The 21,589-nt window shown below is 32.7% G+C and overlaps 2 protein-coding genes across 2 annotated transcripts in view; both read right to left on the reverse strand.

The window, feature by feature from the left end:
* jmjd8 (jumonji domain containing 8) overlaps positions 1-12,566 on the reverse strand; it is a 16,501-nt gene extending 3,935 nt beyond the window's left edge. Inside the window, exons 1-5 of the mRNA XM_022763944.1 lie at positions 12,369-12,566; positions 11,127-11,222; positions 10,676-10,724; positions 10,108-10,204; positions 9,918-9,986 (exon numbers count right to left, since the gene is read on the reverse strand). Coding sequence (XP_022619665.1) covers positions 9,918-9,986; positions 10,108-10,204; positions 10,676-10,724; positions 11,127-11,222; positions 12,369-12,472 — 415 coding nt within the window. The 5' untranslated portion in view covers positions 12,473-12,566. The remainder of the gene's footprint in view (positions 1-9,917; positions 9,987-10,107; positions 10,205-10,675; positions 10,725-11,126; positions 11,223-12,368) is intronic.
* A 551-nt stretch (positions 12,567-13,117) lies between these two features.
* On the reverse strand, positions 13,118-21,245 carry LOC111235502 (serine protease 27-like). The gene is made up of 6 exons (XM_022763957.1): positions 21,108-21,245; positions 18,560-18,580; positions 16,916-17,078; positions 16,296-16,564; positions 15,933-16,084; positions 13,118-15,226 (listed from the first exon to the last, which is right to left on the reverse strand). The coding sequence occupies exons 1-6, from the start codon at positions 21,157-21,159 to the stop codon at positions 14,972-14,974; spliced, it is 912 nt and encodes a 303-aa protein (XP_022619678.1). The 5' UTR covers positions 21,160-21,245; the 3' UTR covers positions 13,118-14,971.
* Positions 21,246-21,589: the final 344 nt, after the last annotated feature.

The following is a 21,589-nucleotide window of genomic DNA, read 5'->3' on the forward strand; positions in this document are numbered from 1 at the left end:
TTTATTCCTTACTATAATGACTTTTTATTCCTTATTATACTATGACTTTTTATGCCTTACTAAACTATGACATTTTTTTTGCCTGACTATAATATGACATTTTATGCCTTACTATACTATGACATTTTTTTTGCCTTACTATAATATGACATTTTTTGCCTTATTATACTATGACATTTTTATGAATCTTTCTGCCTTACTATACTATGACTTTTTCTGCCATACTATGATATGACTTTTTATGCCTTACTACACTAAGGCATTTTTTTGACTTTTTATGTCTTACTGTACTATGACATTTTTATGAATCTTTCTGCCTTACTATATTATGACTTTTTCTGCCTTCCTATTTACTATACTATGACATTTTTATGAATCTTTCTGCCTTACTATATTATGACTTTTTCTGCCTTCCTATTTACTATACTATGACATTTTTATGAATCTTTCTGCCTTACTATATTATGACTTTTTCTGCCTTCCTATTTACTATACTATGACATTTTTATGAATCTTTCTGCCTTACTATATTATGACTTTTTCTGCCTTCCTATTTACTATACTATGACATTTTTATGAATCTTTCTGCCTTACTATATTATGACTTTTTCTGCCTTCCTATTTACTATACTATGACATTTTTATGAATCTTTCTGCCTTACTATATTATGACTTTTTCTGCCTTCCTATTTACTATACTATGACATTTTTATGAATCTTTCTGCCTTACTATATTATGACTTTTTCTGCCTTCCTATTTACTATACTATGACATTTTTATGAATCTTTCTGCCTTACTATATTATGACTTTTTCTGCCTTCCTATTTACTATACTATGACATTTTTATGAATCTTTCTGCCTTACTATATTATGACTTTTTCTGCCTTCCTATTTACTATACTATGACATTTTTATGAATCTTTCTGCCTTACTATATTATGACTTTTTCTGCCTTCCTATTTACTATACTATGACATTTTTATGAATCTTTCTGCCTTACTATATTATGACTTTTTCTGCCTTCCTATTTACTATACTATGACATTTTTATGAATCTTTCTGCCTTACTATATTATGACTTTTTCTGCCTTCCTATTTACTATACTATGACATTTTTATGAATCTTTCTGCCTTACTATATTATGACTTTTTCTGCCTTCCTATTTACTATACTATGACATTTTTATGAATCTTTCTGCCTTACTATATTATGACTTTTTCTGCCTTCCTATTTACTATACTATGACATTTTTATGAATCTTTCTGCCTTACTATATTATGACTTTTTCTGCCTTCCTATTTACTATACTATGACATTTTTATGAATCTTTCTGCCTTACTATATTATGACTTTTTCTGCCTTCCTATTTACTATACTATGACATTTTTATGAATCTTTCTGCCTTACTATATTATGACTTTTTCTGCCTTCCTATTTACTATACTATGACATTTTTATGAATCTTTCTGCCTTACTATATTATGACTTTTTCTGCCTTCCTATTTACTATACTATGACATTTTTATGAATCTTTCTGCCTTACTATATTATGACTTTTTCTGCCTTCCTATTTACTATACTATGACATTTTTATGAATCTTTCTGCCTTACTATATTATGACTTTTTCTGCCTTCCTATTTACTATACTATGACATTTTTATGAATCTTTCTGCCTTACTATATTATGACTTTTTCTGCCTTCCTATTTACTATACTATGACATTTTTATGAATCTTTCTGCCTTACTATATTATGACTTTTTCTGCCTTCCTATTTACTATACTATGACATTTTTATGAATCTTTCTGCCTTACTATATTATGACTTTTTCTGCCTTCCTATTTACTATACTATGACATTTTTATGAATCTTTCTGCCTTACTATATTATGACTTTTTCTGCCTTCCTATTTACTATACTATGACATTTTTATGAATCTTTCTGCCTTACTATATTATGACTTTTTCTGCCTTCCTATTTACTATACTATGACATTTTTATGAATCTTTCTGCCTTACTATATTATGACTTTTTCTGCCTTCCTATTTACTATACTATGACATTTTTATGAATCTTTCTGCCTTACTATATTATGACTTTTTCTGCCTTCCTATTTACTATACTATGACATTTTTATGAATCTTTCTGCCTTACTATATTATGACTTTTTCTGCCTTCCTATTTACTATACTATGACATTTTTATGAATCTTTCTGCCTTACTATATTATGACTTTTTCTGCCTTCCTATTTACTATACTATGACATTTTTATGAATCTTTCTGCCTTACTATATTATGACTTTTTCTGCCTTCCTATTTACTATACTATGACATTTTTATGAATCTTTCTGCCTTACTATATTATGACTTTTTCTGCCTTCCTATTTACTATACTATGACATTTTTATGAATCTTTCTGCCTTACTATATTATGACTTTTTCTGCCTTCCTATTTACTATACTATGACATTTTTATGAATCTTTCTGCCTTACTATATTATGACTTTTTCTGCCTTCCTATTTACTATACTATGACATTTTTATGAATCTTTCTGCCTTACTATATTATGACTTTTTCTGCCTTCCTATTTACTATACTATGACATTTTTATGAATCTTTCTGCCTTACTATATTATGACTTTTTCTGCCTTCCTATTTACTATACTATGACATTTTTATGAATCTTTCTGCCTTACTATATTATGACTTTTTCTGCCTTCCTATTTACTATACTATGACATTTTTATGAATCTTTCTGCCTTACTATATTATGACTTTTTCTGCCTTCCTATTTACTATACTATGACATTTTTATGAATCTTTCTGCCTTACTATATTATGACTTTTTCTGCCTTCCTATTTACTATACTATGACATTTTTATGAATCTTTCTGCCTTACTATATTATGACTTTTTCTGCCTTCCTATTTACTATACTATGACATTTTTATGAATCTTTCTGCCTTACTATATTATGACTTTTTCTGCCTTCCTATTTACTATACTATGACATTTTTATGAATCTTTCTGCCTTACTATATTATGACTTTTTCTGCCTTCCTATTTACTATACTATGACATTTTTATGAATCTTTCTGCCTTACTATATTATGACTTTTTCTGCCTTCCTATTTACTATACTATGACATTTTTATGAATCTTTCTGCCTTACTATATTATGACTTTTTCTGCCTTCCTATTTACTATACTATGACATTTTTATGAATCTTTCTGCCTTACTATATTATGACTTTTTCTGCCTTCCTATTTACTATACTATGACATTTTTATGAATCTTTCTGCCTTACTATATTATGACTTTTTCTGCCTTCCTATTTACTATACTATGACATTTTTATGAATCTTTCTGCCTTACTATATTATGACTTTTTCTGCCTTCCTATTTACTATACTATGACATTTTTATGAATCTTTCTGCCTTACTATATTATGACTTTTTCTGCCTTCCTATTTACTATACTATGACATTTTTATGAATCTTTCTGCCTTACTATATTATGACTTTTTCTGCCTTCCTATTTACTATACTATGACATTTTTATGAATCTTTCTGCCTTACTATATTATGACTTTTTCTGCCTTCCTATTTACTATACTATGACATTTTTATGAATCTTTCTGCCTTACTATATTATGACTTTTTCTGCCTTCCTATTTACTATACTATGACATTTTTATGAATCTTTCTGCCTTACTATATTATGACTTTTTCTGCCTTCCTATTTACTATACTATGACATTTTTATGAATCTTTCTGCCTTACTATATTATGACTTTTTCTGCCTTCCTATTTACTATACTATGACATTTTTATGAATCTTTCTGCCTTACTATATTATGACTTTTTCTGCCTTCCTATTTACTATACTATGACATTTTTATGAATCTTTCTGCCTTACTATATTATGACTTTTTCTGCCTTCCTATTTACTATACTATGACATTTTTATGAATCTTTCTGCCTTACTATATTATGACTTTTTCTGCCTTCCTATTTACTATACTATGACATTTTTATGAATCTTTCTGCCTTACTATATTATGACTTTTTCTGCCTTCCTATTTACTATACTATGACATTTTTATGAATCTTTCTGCCTTACTATATTATGACTTTTTCTGCCTTCCTATTTACTATACTATGACATTTTTATGAATCTTTCTGCCTTACTATATTATGACTTTTTCTGCCTTCCTATTTACTATACTATGACTTTTTCTTCCCATGCTATATTATGACATTTTTATTCCTTACTACTATGACTTTTTATTCCTTATACTATACTGACATTTTTTTGCCTTACTCTAATATGACATTTTTTGCCTTACTATAATATGACATTTTTTGCCTTACTGTACTATGACATTTTCTTGCATTACTACACTATGACATTTTTATGACTTTTTATGCCTTACTATACTATGACATTTTTATGACATTTTTATTCCTTACTATAATATGACATTTTTGTGCGTTTTTATGGCTTACTATAATATGACTTTTTCTACCTTCCTATACAATGACATTTTTATGACATTTTTATTCCTTACTATAATATGACATTTTTGTGCGTTTTTATGGCTTACTATAATATGACTTTTTCTACCTTCCTATACAATGACATTTTTATGACATTTTTATTCCTTACTATAATATGACATTTTTGTGCGTTTTTATGGCTTACTATAATATGACTTTTTCTACCTTCCTATACAATGACATTTTTATGACATTTTTATTCCTTACTATAATATGACATTTTTGTGCGTTTTTATGGCTTACTATAATATGACTTTTTCTACCTTCCTATACAATGACATTTTTATGACATTTTTATTCCTTACTATAATATGACATTTTTGTGCGTTTTTATGGCTTACTATAATATGACTTTTTCTACCTTCCTATACAATGACATTTTTATGACATTTTTATTCCTTACTATAATATGACATTTTTGTGCGTTTTTATGGCTTACTATAATATGACTTTTTCTACCTTCCTATACAATGACATTTTTATGACATTTTTATTCCTTACTATAATATGACATTTTTGTGCGTTTTTATGGCTTACTATAATATGACTTTTTCTACCTTCCTATACAATGACATTTTTATGACATTTTTATTCCTTACTATAATATGACATTTTTGTGCGTTTTTATGGCTTACTATAATATGACTTTTTCTACCTTCCTATACAATGACATTTTTATGACATTTTTATTCCTTACTATAATATGACATTTTTGTGCGTTTTTATGGCTTACTATAATATGACTTTTTCTACCTTCCTATACAATGACATTTTTATGACATTTTTATTCCTTACTATAATATGACATTTTTGTGCGTTTTTATGGCTTACTATAATATGACTTTTTCTACCTTCCTATACAATGACATTTTTATGACATTTTTATTCCTTACTATAATATGACATTTTTGTGCGTTTTTATGGCTTACTATAATATGACTTTTTCTACCTTCCTATACAATGACATTTTTATGACATTTTTATTCCTTACTATAATATGACATTTTTGTGCGTTTTTATGGCTTACTATAATATGACTTTTTCTACCTTCCTATACAATGACATTTTTATGACATTTTTATTCCTTACTATAATATGACATTTTTGTGCGTTTTTATGGCTTACTATAATATGACTTTTTCTACCTTCCTATACAATGACATTTTTATGACATTTTTATTCCTTACTATAATATGACATTTTTGTGCGTTTTTATGGCTTACTATAATATGACTTTTTCTACCTTCCTATACAATGACATTTTTATGACATTTTTATTCCTTACTATAATATGACATTTTTGTGCGTTTTTATGGCTTACTATAATATGACTTTTTCTACCTTCCTATACAATGACATTTTTATGACATTTTTATTCCTTACTATAATATGACATTTTTGTGCGTTTTTATGGCTTACTATAATATGACTTTTTCTACCTTCCTATACAATGACATTTTTATGACATTTTTATTCCTTACTATAATATGACATTTTTGTGCGTTTTTATGGCTTACTATAATATGACTTTTTCTACCTTCCTATACAATGACATTTTTATGACATTTTTATTCCTTACTATAATATGACATTTTTGTGCGTTTTTATGGCTTACTATAATATGACTTTTTCTACCTTCCTATACAATGACATTTTTATGACATTTTTATTCCTTACTATAATATGACATTTTTGTGCGTTTTTATGGCTTACTATAATATGACTTTTTCTACCTTCCTATACAATGACATTTTTATGACATTTTTATTCCTTACTATAATATGACATTTTTGTGCGTTTTTATGGCTTACTATAATATGACTTTTTCTACCTTCCTATACAATGACATTTTTATGACATTTTTATTCCTTACTATAATATGACATTTTTGTGCGTTTTTATGGCTTACTATAATATGACTTTTTCTACCTTCCTATACAATGACATTTTTATGACATTTTTATTCCTTACTATAATATGACATTTTTGTGCGTTTTTATGGCTTACTATAATATGACTTTTTCTACCTTCCTATACAATGACATTTTTATGACATTTTTATTCCTTACTATAATATGACATTTTTGTGCGTTTTTATGGCTTACTATAATATGACTTTTTCTACCTTCCTATACAATGACATTTTTATGACATTTTTATTCCTTACTATAATATGACATTTTTGTGCGTTTTTATGGCTTACTATAATATGACTTTTTCTACCTTCCTATACAATGACATTTTTATGACATTTTTATTCCTTACTATAATATGACATTTTTGTGCGTTTTTATGGCTTACTATAATATGACTTTTTCTACCTTCCTATACAATGACATTTTTATGACATTTTTATTCCTTACTATAATATGACATTTTTGTGCGTTTTTATGGCTTACTATAATATGACTTTTTCTACCTTCCTATACAATGACATTTTTATGACATTTTTATTCCTTACTATAATATGACATTTTTGTGCGTTTTTATGGCTTACTATAATATGACTTTTTCTACCTTCCTATACAATGACATTTTTATGACATTTTTATTCCTTACTATAATATGACATTTTTGTGAGTTTTTATGGCTTACTATAATATGACTTTTTCTGCCTTCCTATACAATGACATTTTTATGAGTTTTTATGCCTTACTATACTGTTACATTTTATGCTTTACTATACTGACATTTTTTTGACTTTTTATGCCTAACTATGACTTTTTATGCATTACTATACTATGACATTTTTTTTGCCTTACTATAATATGACATTTTATGCCTTACTATACTATGACATTTTTATGACATTTTATGCCTAATTATAATGACTTTTTATTCCTTATTATACTATGACTTTTTATGCCTTACTATACTAAGACATTTTTATGCCATACTATAATATGACTTTTTATGCCTTACTATACTCAGACATTTTTTTGACTTTTTATGTCTTACTGTACTATGACCTTTTATGCCTAACTATAATATGACATTTTTAAGACTTTTTATGCCTTACTATACTGTGACTTTTTTATGACTTTTTATGCCTTAGTATACAATACTTTTTATGCCTTACTATACTATGAAATTTTTGTGAGTTTTTATGCCTTACTATACTGTGACATTTTATGACTTACTATACTGACATTTTTTTGACTTTTTATGCCTAACTATAATGACTTTTTATGCATTACTATACTATGACATTTTTTTTGCCTTACTATAATATGACATTTTCTGCCTTACTATACTATGACATTTTTATGAATTTTTCTGCCTTACTATACTATGATTTTTTTTTATGACATTTTATGTCTTACTGTACTATGACATTTTCTTGCATTACTATACTATGACATTTTTATGACTTTTTATGCCTTGCTATACTATGACTTTTTCTGTCATACTATAATTTGACTTTTTATGCCTTACTATACTATGACATTTTTATTCCTTACTATAATGACTTTTTATTCCTTATTATACTATGACTTTTTATGCCTTACTATACTATGACATTTTTTTGCCTTACTATAATATGACATTTTTTGCCTTACTATACTATGACATTTTTATGAATTTATCTGCCTTACTATACTATGACTTTTTCTGCCATACTATAATATGACTTTTTATGCCTTACTATTGTATGGCAGAAAAAGTCATAGTATAGTAAGGCAGAAAAATTCATAAAATGTCATATTATAGTAAGGCAAAAAAAATGTCATATTATAGTGACTTTTTTATGACATTTTATGTCTTACTGTACTATGACGTCTTCTTGCATTACTATACTATGACATTTTTATGACTTTTTATGCCTTGCTATACTATGACTTTTTCTTCCATACTATACTATGACTTTTTATGCCTTACTATACGATGACATTTTTATGACATTTTTATTCCTTACTATAATATGACTTTTTCTGCCGTACTATACTATGACATTTTTATTCCTTACTATAATTTGACATTTTTGTGAGTTTTTATGCCTTACTATAATATGACTTTTTGTGAGTTTGTATGCCTTACTATACTGTGACATTTTATGCCTTACTATACGATGACATTTTTAATGACGTTTTCTGCCGTACTATACTATGACATTTTTATTCTTTACTATAATTTGACATTTTTGTGAGTTTTTATGCCTTACTATAATATGACTTTTTGTGACATTTTATGCCTTACTATACTATGACATTTTTTTGACTTTTTATGCCTAACTATAATGACTTTTTATTCCTTATTATAGCATTACTTTTTATGCCTTACTATACTATGACATTTTTTTTGTCTTACTGTACTATGACGTTCTCTTGCATTACTATACTATGACATTTTTATGACTTTTTATGCCTTGCTATACTATGACTTTTTCTGCCATACTATACTATGACTTTTTATGCCTTACTATACTATGACATTTTTATGACTTTTTCTGCCATACTATACTATGACTTTTTATGCTTTACTATACTATGACATTTTTATGACATTTTATGTCTTACTATTATATGACTTTTTCTGCCATACTATATTATGATTTTTTTTGCCTTACTATACTATGACTTTTTTATGACTTTTTATGCCTTACTATACTATGACATTTTTATGACATTTTTATTCCTTACTATAATATGACTTTCTATACCTCAATATATTACATTTTTATGACTTTTTATGCCTTACTATAATATGACTTTTTCTGCCTTCCTATACTATGACATTTTTGTGAGTTTTTCTGCCTTCCTATACTATGACATTTTTGTGAGTTTTTCTGCCTTCCTATACTATGACATTTTTGTGAGTTTTTATGCTTTACTATACTGTGACATTTTATGCCTTACTATACTATGACATTTGTTTGACTTTTTGTGCCTAACTATAATGACTTTTTATTCCTTATTATACTATGACTTTTTATGCCTTACTATACTAAGACATTTTTATGACTTTTTATGCCTAGTATATTAAGCCATAAAAAGTCATAGTATAGTAAGGCACACTTTTTATACCCTACTATAGTATGACTTTTTTATGACTTACTATACCTTACTTCCTATACTTAATACTATACTATACAGGTTATTTTAGTGACGTTATTCTTGTAATTAGCCTCAACTGGAACTCACAGGTTTGATCACAGGTAAACTGACTTTTGCTCTATTGAGGTTGAACATTGAGGCCTGTTTTTCCACCCAACCTTTTTGTTTTTAATCATATACTTCATTTTAAAAATAATACAATCATTGTAAGATGGCACAATTTCAGTCATTTAACATTTTAGTCAAGGTCAAGGTTTTTTAAAATCTGTACAGTACAAAACTCCCCCTGAACTCACCACTGCCAAGGGTGTCAGTCGATTGAGGCCTCAAGAAAATATCCACGTACTCCTGGAACGGGACATCCACTGGAATGACATGACAATGAGTCAGCAAATGTGTCATTGTAAAAAACAAAAAACAAATGCTTTAGTGACTGTCAGATCATCATAGCGTAGCAGGAGTGAGTGTTAGTCATACATACTGTACCTTTCCTGTACGAGTAAGTGTTAGCTGTACTGAGCCTCACTCTCCGGTCACCATAGTGCTGTAGTAAACTTGACTTGGAGCACATCAACTTGAATTTCTAAAACACAGTCAACACACAGGTATTTAACTCCAGTGCTAACAGTGCAGGCCTGAAGTGTCGGGACAGTCTGACTTGTAACGATGACCATGAGGCTTCAGTACAAACTGTGGGTGTTTATATCTAGCTGAACACTGAAATAACTAATATTTAAAACTCAACAAACATCAAACACAATGAAAAGACCTTATGTCCCCCCCCCCAACCTATTTTTTTAAAAGGTCCATATAGTATAAAGGTCTCTGTCCATGTGTAGTTTGATTATAGATCAGTGTGAAAGTATCAAAGCCTCAGTCCACAGAGAAATGCACACAGCCTGTATTCAGCCTTAAAACCAGCCGTCAGGACTTCCTGAACTTTGTGATGTCACAACAGAACAGTCAGTGGACAATTTTCTCACTTCATACATACGGTTATTAAAAAAAACATCAGCAATGAGTCAGCAAATCATTTAAATCGTTAAATACGCACCGTGTTATCAGTCAGGCCTTTGAGGATGACTGGTCTCCTGTATGCATATCTACAAGAGAAAATCCTTTTAGCTCATGTAGCTTCAGATTAACGATAAACCAGACAGGCGCTCATTTTATCTCCATGAATCAGATTATGTACAAATATAAATGTATACAGATTTATATATATATTATTATTTCGTATGTATCCAGATGTCCACAATGCATGCAACATGTAATGGTCTATTGACAGAGATATTTTCCCATGTTTAATTCATTTAGATCATTTATTTACTTTTTGTTTTAATTCATTGTAAAACATTTTTAGAGGCTCAGAGTTTACCTACATGAAACAGTGTGTTTTTTAAAAATACTTTCAGTTAAGTTCTTTATTCGCTTCAACATAGTTCCCATTTTGCAAAGTGTAAAATATGGACCTTCAATGGATATAAACATCCAGCTTTACGTACCTTTCAATGAACTGTTGATATGAGAGAGAGGAGCTGTCAAACACATCTATGTTACAGGGACCTTCATCCTGTAATCTGAAATCTGAATTTAAAGACCTGAACACAGAGGCAGACACAAAGATGAGAATAAAAACACCTCCACGTCTGTTGTTGTGTGTTCTGATATTCTTACATAGAAGAATCACAAATAAATAAAGTCTACACCAAAATTACCTCCTCCCATAATCCCAGATGTAAACTTGAATGACAGGAAATGTAACTAGAGCTGCAACCATTAGTTGATTAATCATTTGACGAAAATTTAAAGATAACAGGTTTGAAAATTGATTGATGATTTATTATTTGGACAAAAATTCAAAAATTTTGCTGGCTATAATCTCTGAAATATGAAAATTTTATTCTTTTCTTTTTATATCTTTAATTTATTTGGATTTTTTTTGGGATTGTTGGTGAAATCAAAACACAAAATCAGAACACATCATCTGGGCCTTTTGGGGAATGTGGGTATTAATCAATAATGAAAATACTGACTGATAGATAATATAACAGACTCATCTGTGAGGAGCGAAAATTATTGTTAGTCTTCTTAACCTAATGTCAGAAAATACAAAATTGGAGGACACCCACAACAAGATTTTTGTTTTTTAAAGTTGACATTTGATATTTATGCTCATTTTGCATCTAATCTTAACTATTTTGAGTCTCTTTGTGTTTATTTTGCATCTATTTTTAGTTGTGTATTTAGAAGCTATGGAAAAAATTAAAATATTTATGAAAAATTCATGTATTAGACATTAACAATCAAAGTAGGTGAGCTCGATGAGACCAATTTAATATCATTTTTATTCTTTATCACAATTTTCACTAATATGAAGGTGCATAAAAACACATCGGTATTATGTCATTAAAACAGTAATTTAATGATGGTCCCTAAGTGAACAACCAGCGGAGGTGTAGGAGTGTAGTAGGGACGTGAGCTAACCGTCCTCACGAGCGACTATCTGTCGAATATCGAACTTTAAACTAACTCTCACTAAGACAGCCGTTAAACCGACAGATTTTTAAATGAAGTTTGGTGTGACGTCAGTCAGAATGGCGGTTAACGCTACATAAGAAGACAGTAGAAGACACTTTGCGGTACATTCAATATTACAGGAGATTTAAAAGCTGAAAATTGAAAATATTCTTTAAAGGACTTCTAGAACATGTCGGTTTATTGCTGAAACAGGTCTGTGAACTCACCAGCCTCCTCCGTCATCTGTCCGCTCCTCTGCCCTCAATACGACAAGGAGACATATCACAACAAACTGTGTGCAGGTGGTTATTACAGCCTTTTTATGTTCCATTCAAAACGGAATCACAGAAAACTTAAATTTAACAAAATAAAGCCTGTATGAGGCGAATATGTCACATAAACACAGGGCATGAACTGTCTTATCGCTTCCTGCCGGAGCTCCAATCAGAAAGCACCACATTAAGCTGACCGGGACTGTGCTGCATTCAGGGTACATGGGAACTATGGGCTCTAAAACTCTGTCAAACCCAGGCTGCAGTGCGCATACAAGTAACACTGGATAGGAAAGATAAAGTAAATATACGAAATAATAATATTAAGAATAACAATTCATTCATTTTCTGGGGGGGTGGGGGGCTGGAGCCTATCCCAGCAAGAATAACAATATATAAGAAAATATTAAATAAATGAGTAATAAATAAATAAAAATTTAATAAAATAAAATAAAATGATCATCACTATTATTATAATCTGTTCTCTTAATGAGAGATTAACAAAATAATTGTCTCAGAATTCTGAAATAATGATTTTGTTACTTAAGAAAAACAGAGCAGCAAAAATCCTCTGTTTTCTGAATTAAGGAGTTAATTAATATCCTTTTTTCATCACGTGAATGTATTACACTTCCTCTCCTTTATATTTTCCTCACAGAATGAGGCGAACATGCGTTTATTTTACAGCATCAAAACACCAAATATTAAGAAAAAAAGAATTTATTTAACATTATACAGTCAAAAGGCCCAAGATACAAATCATTTCATATTGTTCTTAAAATGCATTCAAAAATATTCACTTTAAAAACACCTTTACACACAGATACCAAACAAGTAGGAACACCTGTACAGTGCAATCCAATATAATCCAACTGTGAATATAATTTTGATGTACTTCATGTAAGCTATGCATAGACAGTAAATCACAGTTGCAGTTTCTTAGTGCAAAAGTAATCTGAAGGCAGAAAAGTTACAGTAACGGATCAATGAGAGAATAAAGAGGTAACAGAGTTTACAGATGTTTCTTCACCGTCACGTCACAGGTTCAAGTTTATAAAATCCACCATCAGTGCAAATGTTTCATATTTGTGCTCAAAAACAAAAAAAAGAAATTCAGGTAAAACAGCAGAGAGTCAACATCTAATCAAAGACTTAATATAGTTTCTATATTGGATCAACTTCAGGCTAAAACCTGTTTAGTTAAATGGCTGTGTTAAGAGTCTGTGCATGGAATAATTATAAATTTAAACTAGTGTTTAATTATGATCAGTCATTACATCTTAAATAGGTACAATAGATACAAAATAGCAATTAAATGTACAAATTCTATTTATTTTCTTGTTCTGTCTTTAAATTGTGAATTAATAGTTATTGTTTTTGTAAAATTAAACATTAATTCAAAAGAGCTTTTTTACTTTTTAATTTGTGTCAGTTGAACATGTTCCAGATTACAATTAATTTGTTTTATAAATTAACATTAATTTGAAGGTGACACACATCTTTCACATAATTAAATTTAAATGATCATAAAATGGAAACGTTAAATGTTAAAGGAGAAAACAAATGAACAGTTTAATTGAATATTAATAAATTTGTTAAATTAGTTCATTAAAATTCTTGAATTCATAGTTTAAAGGAAATACAGTTATTAACTGGTAAATTTAATGATCTTTTGATTCATTTTACAAACAAAAATATGCGAAAACATTCGCTGTCATTTATTTTCCTTTAAATAGGAACAAGTGCTGAGTGTGTGTTTTACTTAAAAAAAAAACAAATCAGTTCAGAAGTGGAAAAGGTGGCGTCAAACTAAACATGCCTGTAGAGCTTCACATTCAATTCTTTCATCATGACTGACGTGTTTTCGGTCACAGCTCGTTATCAGAGCTTGAAAGGGGTCGACAATAAACTGCGTACATCCAACACAAACAAGGCAGTGGCCTGACTAAACACAGGTGTGCAGCAGACTACAAATATCAGCACAGGGCGAGTAAAAGGACAATAAGTACAATCACTGCATCATAGATCAAGAGCCAAACATTGTTATGAGACAGGTCTCGTTAAGACCTGGAAGGACCAGAATGTTGAACCTGTCAGTCTTTTCCGCTTGCTGCTGTTTGAGAGTGCACACATGTTTCAGGAGTGGTTTGCTGCACACCTATGTTTAGTCAGGCCAGCGCCTTGTTAACCTTGTATATGAGCAGCTGATTGTCCTGCTGTGATGAAACATGTCAGCCATGAAAACAAATAAAACATGAAGCTCTACAAGCACTTTTCTGGACTGATTCTCTAATTCTACTAATTCTAGCTTTTAAAGAAAGGAGGATTTGCTTTTTTACTTTGTTTTATATGATGATAAAAAACAAAACTCTTAACAGACTGATTAATCAGTTCGTTTAGATTTAGGTTCCTGATGCACTTTTTTTGTTTGTTTTAAGAAGAATGAATCTCAAAGTATATGAGGCCATAAACTTCATTCAGCTGGATGTTTTTCCAGTTATTCGACTCTACACTGGAGCATTAATCCGACCAGACAAACTCTGGCATCATGAAACCTCCTATGAGAGGACGAAGAGAGAGAGGAGGACGGGGAGGACGACTGCGGTGGCTGCACCGACGCTGGAGGAGCCTGAGAAGGTGACGAAGCCCGGCTGGTTGGTGGAGATCTGGCTGTTGATCCAGGTCTGATACTCTGACACACGGGCGTAGACTCCTGGGAAACTGGGTTCAGCACAGCCGATTCCAAAACTCACCACTCCGGCCTGGACCCACCTGGATCCGTCTTTACTCACCATGGGGCCGCCTGAGTCGCCCTGCACAGGTGAAACATCACGGTTACTATCACCAGGAAATGTGTCAATACACTGGAAACCATGACATTCAGTAGAGGAAGACGTACTCAGATTCCTCACTAACGTAAAAGTAGTAATACCACAGATTAAAAAACACAAGAACACGTTATATTGTTGGATTATTACTGATGCAGGATTTTAAAGAACATGGTTTCTGCAGTGTTCAACAAATTACATTCAAAAAGTTTTAACACCTTTTTTAGAATATAGTTTAAAATCTCTTACAAAGTCAGAATGAAAAAAATCAAGTCTAAAGATTATTTATTAAATACATGAATTTATTGGCATTTAATCACATTTCTCAGTAGTTCCCAGCCGTATGTTCCCATGATTCTTAGTAATATAATGAAACAATTAACGCAGGTAGAAGAGACTGTTTCTTGTTACAGAACTAATTAAATTAATAATTAATTTTTTAATTTAAGATTTTTGTCTGAGTGGATGAGCTTTTGATAAAGATTTATTCTGTTGAACCTTGAAAGAAGTTTTCTGAGTGAACTGAATTTGATGCTTTCTAAGACCCGGAGGTTTTAAGTGTTTATGAGTAAAATATACCTGAAGTATCAAAAGTAAAAGCACTGGTTCTGCAGTAAAATGCCTGTGACTGATCTCTGATTCTGACTTTATTAGATGTTAAGTTGACAGGAGTGTCAGCAGACAGACTCACCTGGCAGGAGTCCTTCCCTCCCTCAGGTAGACCGGCGCAGATCATGTTGCTTGTGATTCCAATGTTGCTGCTTGCGTAGGATTCGTTGCACTGACTGTTGGACACGACGGGAACATCGACCTCCTGCAGCCTCTGAGGTGAAGGAAGAGGAACTGACGAAGGAAAGAGACGTGAGTATTTACAGAACTGAAGGTTTGAGGTCTGAACTCCTTTAAACCTTTAATAGAAAGTTCCACACTTTGTGAGACATGTTTGTTTGTATCACACCCTGATCTGATGAACTAGAATTACTCTCCTGAGTATTTGTTGTTGATTTAAATATCATTGGATAATAATAATAATAATAATAATAATAATAATTACCGTTGCTCTGAACGGTTCCCCAGCCGGTGACCCAGCAGGTCGTCCCGGCCCTGAAGACGCTGCCGTCCGCCGCCAGACACACGGGTCTGATGTAGTTGGTGAAGTCTACTGGTGAGGACAGTCTCAACAGGGCGATGTCGTTATCATTCGTACGGCTGTCATAGTTTGGATTCCTGATGATCTCGGACACTGTCCGGGACACCTCATTAGCATTTGTGCCTTCTTGGGTTTCACGTCCGAGGTAAACCAACAAACCAGCAGTGCTGGTGCTGAGGAACACAACATGACAACACGTGAGTGATGGAACCAGGAACACATCTGCTGCCAATAGACAACGTTGAATAAATAAGACATCTTAAATATGATTTACTCATTTTTCATTCTTATTTTTATTTTGTGAAATTGTTTTATTGGAGTTCATGCACTGTAAAACATCATGTAGGGATGTAGTGGAATCAACACATACTCTCTCATTAACTCAACCTGGTTGGTTCATGATGAGTGGCTTTAAAGTGTCGGTCTACAACACCTTCACTGTATTTCCTCTTTGTTGCGTTAAATCTCTTGTTTGTTCTCTGTGTTCGGACAGGTGAGGTGCTGAGGGATGTGTCAGAGCTCACCTGCGGAAACAGTGAGCAGCCGTCAGGACCCACTGGTTGTTGATGAGGGAGCCTCCACAGAAGGGAAAGTTGTTTGAGTGCAGACTGGCCTGCCATGGCCACGCCCCTGCAGGAGCATCCTCACCCCCTACGATCCTTGTGTTGAGAGGGGCGGAGCCACAAACTGGAGGGAAACAGTCAAAGTTCATGTGACCACAGTTGGTCTGAGCTGTTTCTGTGAAGTGTTTGTTGCTGTTCTGTCCCTGCGCTGTCATTGGTGGACGTTCTGTTATACTCTGGCTCCACCAGCTCTGTGGATCACAGTGTCTGGTCCAGACTGGAATATCTCAACAACTATTGAACAAATTACATCTACATTTCATGCAGACGTTCATGTTCCCCTGAGGATGAACCCTCCTGGTTTTGGTGATCCTCTGACTTTTCATCTAGCTTCCACCAGCAGGACAGGTTTTCATCGAATCTGTGAAATATCTCAACATTTACTGAATTCATCCTCATGAAATTTCATGCAGACATTCATGTTCCCCAGAGGATGAATCCTACTGATCTTGTTGGTCCTCTGAATCTTTCTATAGCGCCACCATGAGGTTGACATTTTTGATTTTGAGTGAAATACCTCAACAACTACTTGATGAATCACCACAAAATTTGCTATAGATATTCAAGGTCCCTAGAGGATGAATTGTGAGAGCTTGGGTGATCCCCTGACCTCTGGTAGAGAGCAATCACATCACAAAGATTTATTACTGTGCTCTCTGTGACATGTTTGTTGCTGTGAACGAGCCGTTCAGATGGATGTCGCTCTCATATCTGAGCCGGGAGGAAGATAAAGGCTGGAAACAACTTGGATCAGTCCAAAGTTCAGAAACACACCTACCTGCTATAGGGAAGGTAAAAATATCAATTTGTGAGTTTCAAGCTGGAATTAATGTATTGAGCAAAAGTTTTAGGCAGAATTAACAATTAAACCTGAATCAGATCAATATTTGCTGTGTTTTAACTTTGGACAGAGGCAGGGCAGCTTTACTTAATCTCGGACATAGGAATCACCAGCGTATATCGCAATGCAACAGTATTAATCAATAAGCATCTTAATTATTAAATAATCTTTAATTCATTTGCCATAAAGAGACAAAACACACAATAAACTAAATAAAAATGAATTTGACTGATAGTATTATCATTATTATTCTTATTCTCAAATGTTCTATAGATATCACGACATTATCATTATTGTGAATTATTTTGGCCACAATAATCCTGCAGTGAAAACCTGAAGTGACAGATTTAAAATGACCATAACAGGAAGTGTCTAGCTCCTATGTACGTGGTGTGGGTTTTTGTTTCATAATCCATTCATGAGACAAGTGCAAGGTCAATAAAAAGTCAGCAGGTCACCAAGGTTATCAGGGTTCTTCTTCTGGGGAACATGAACATGAATGGACAGCTGTGGAGGAACCACATCGCTGTATCTGACCATTCAGACCGGGTTCATGTCGAGAGCTCGCAGGCCGTTTAAAACCTCTCTCCTCTCCACTCGTGTGTGTGTTTTGTGTAAACAGAGAAAACAGGTGAATCAGCCAGGTGTTATCTTGGCAAAAGAGAAATGAAATGAATAAACAAAAGAATGAAAACAAAACTCACCATCCGACTGTGCGTTGTTTCCTGTTGGAGACACAATAAAATAAAACACTGTGTTACTTCATGGAAACTGTTTGTAGTGTAGAGATTGAGAAATCTCTCCGTCAGAAACTGAGCACAGTTCAGAGAAGTGTGAACAACAAGAACAAAACCAACTGGTTGTTCCTTTGGGTGTCGCTGGGTGAGGTTGGTGCATGTGGCTTTCGGCTAAACAAAAGAAACCACGACTTTTGACCTGAGAAGAATGTGTCATGAGATAAATTATGTTTTCATGGTGTGTCGAGGAGACATTGACTAATCAGAACAAATGTTTTCACTGTGAATTTTTGCCATGCTTCGAAAAGTAATCATCTTCATCTGTGGTTTGTTTTCTTTAAAAACATTGAAATACTTTTGTGGTGATCAGAGTCAGAGCGATGGACCGACCGGTGGTGGAAGCACATTTACTCAAGTACAGTCGTTAGTTAAGTTTAATTAAGTACAAGTTTTAGATACCTACTTATTTAATGCTGTTTTATACTGTTACTGTTATTTATCTCTCAGCTGAGGAAACTTTTCAAATTAAGACTTTACTTTAAAAAACACATCTGACTAAATGAAGCTGGTGATAATTTATAATATTGCAGCAGTAAAAACGGATGTTCATGCGCTGAATTCTGTCAAAACTGAACTATAATTAAAATGTGAACTGATTTAAGCTGCAGATTGTGTTGTCAGTTTTCTCTCCCGCCGTTAGCAGCTCAAGTGACCGAATGTTAAGCTCTGTGATTGGATGTTTCTTGCCAAAATGCACCTTGGGAATCGTAGTAGGTGTGACTTCTACCCCTAACATTTGAAGTACATGAACATGTTCCTTTTATCAATGAACCAGATGTTTTGTAACACGGTTGTTTATCATTTATCAGAAAAATTAAGGGGACTTTTATTTTGGTTACTTACATACTGAGGCTGATGCCACTCTCATGTCTGTACATCAACCTACCGGCCATTAACACCATGTCAACGTTAACGTGTAAATTCTCCCTAGAAATGATGTTTCTATACAACTAAATAGTTGAGTGTTTGTTTCCCACCAAACTCTCTGATCCTGCAGTAAATTTATCCACCTGTAGTGACTCCAGTTTTATTCAATGGTTTTCTGGTTCTGTTCAGACTCACAGCTCTTGGTTCAGGTTCGGGAAAGATCCTGGTCTGGTTCAATACAGAAAAAGTGACTTCAGACATTTAACCCTTTGACCTTGACCTTGAGCCGGTGCTACAACTGGGAGAATAGTTCATTTGTATTTGAAAATAGTTTCTATGAGACAGGGTTGTTTTTTGTAGTATTACATAATTTGATCTTTGGATATAGCCAGGATAGCTTTTTCCCCCTGTTTCCAGTCTTTATGCTAAGCTAATCTAAGCTAAGCAGCTGCTGGCTGTAGCTTCATATTTACCGTACAGACATTAGAGTCAATCTTCTCATCTCACTCTCTGCAAGAAAATAAATGAGTGTATTTCCTGAAATGTGGAACTGTTCCTTTAAATCTGAGGCTGTTTTTAATTTATTACCCTGTTTAGATCCTGGTCTGGTCATTACATTATTTTATAATGTCATATAACTGGTTTATAACAGGTGCATTATGTGTATTTTGCTCAAGGTGGAGCTGGTTTTATTTTTCTTACATACTGTTGCACAGTTTAATCTATAAGAAAGTATCATGTTTTAAAAGATCTTCATATGTTTTGTGTGTGAAATCTTACTTTGTAAAGTAACTGCAGTTGTTAGATAAATGTAGTGGAGTAAAACCTTGAATATTTTCCCACTTGTCTATGTAGCAGAAGTGGAAATATAAAGTAGCATTAAAATGGAAATACTCTAATAAAGTACAAGTACTTCAAACTTATCAAACGTATCTGATCACAGAACTTTCTCCTTTATCGAAATGCATATTTTCCTTTTCCACTGTTGTGGTCACCCTCTTCTGATGTAAGGATTTAAAAGAACTGTAATTAATAAAGCAAATTCAGAATTGTTAAAAAGAAATGGGTGACTCATTCAGTAACAGTGACTGAGAGTTTGATGGAGCAGCGCGATTGTCTGTTGTAACAAACAACACTGACTCAAAACTGGTTGTTCTGGATATTTAACATTGGGTGAATTTAAAGTATTTTTAACGTGACTCCTGATACGGGTGTTCCACTTCCTTCCTTTCATGTGAAGTTATTTATTCTACATAAAAGACACTTTTCTATTGAGTTTTCACTGTTTGTCTAATGTTAGAATATAAACCGGTTTGTGTCTCTGTTGTTTTATGACTGTGTATGAATGACTGTAAACTGACCAGACAGGGAAAAACACTGTAAATACACAAAGACACTGATACATGAATAACATGAATGAATTGTCTGGATTTCCTGTAAATACAAAGTTATACTGAAACAGAAAAGTCAATCTGCTCTATTCAGATTTCTTTTCACTGTAATTAATTAAAAATACGAGTCAGATGATCAACACTGACACTGTACTGAGACCAGCTTGACGTTTTACAGAATATTGACCAGCACCCACCTGTAACCATGAAGGCCAACAGCACGGCAGCACAAAGCAGCTTCAGCTCCATGGCGCCGGTCTTCAAACTGAGTGTGGACACACAGAGCGCTCGAGCAGAGTCTACTGGAACAGGAAGGTGTGACCTGCACTAAAGCTGCTCACCTGTCAAGGTACACAAGGTTGTTGTGATTCTCCACCCATGAAGGCAACACCTGACATACCGCACTTACGCCCTTTTTTATTAACATAATTAAATTTAGCTGCCTAACCCTGACTTTTCAAGGCCCTGAGCTCTGAGCGGAGTGTCAGCTGATTTAATCTTAGCTTGTAGATAAAGTGTAAAGTCTGGAGAAACTGGGGCTGACATCAACTCCTGATCACAAAGACACACAGACGACCTCACAGAGAGACAGACGACCTCACAGAGAGACAGACGACCACAGAGACACAGACGACCACAGAGACACAGACGACCACAGACGACCACAGAGAGACAGACG

The sequence above is a fragment of the Seriola dumerili genome, unplaced genomic scaffold, assembly GCF_002260705.1.
Source record: "Seriola dumerili isolate Sdu_G_001 unplaced genomic scaffold, Sdu_1.0 BDQW01000505.1, whole genome shotgun sequence".
NCBI lineage: Eukaryota > Metazoa > Chordata > Actinopteri > Carangiformes > Carangidae > Seriola > Seriola dumerili.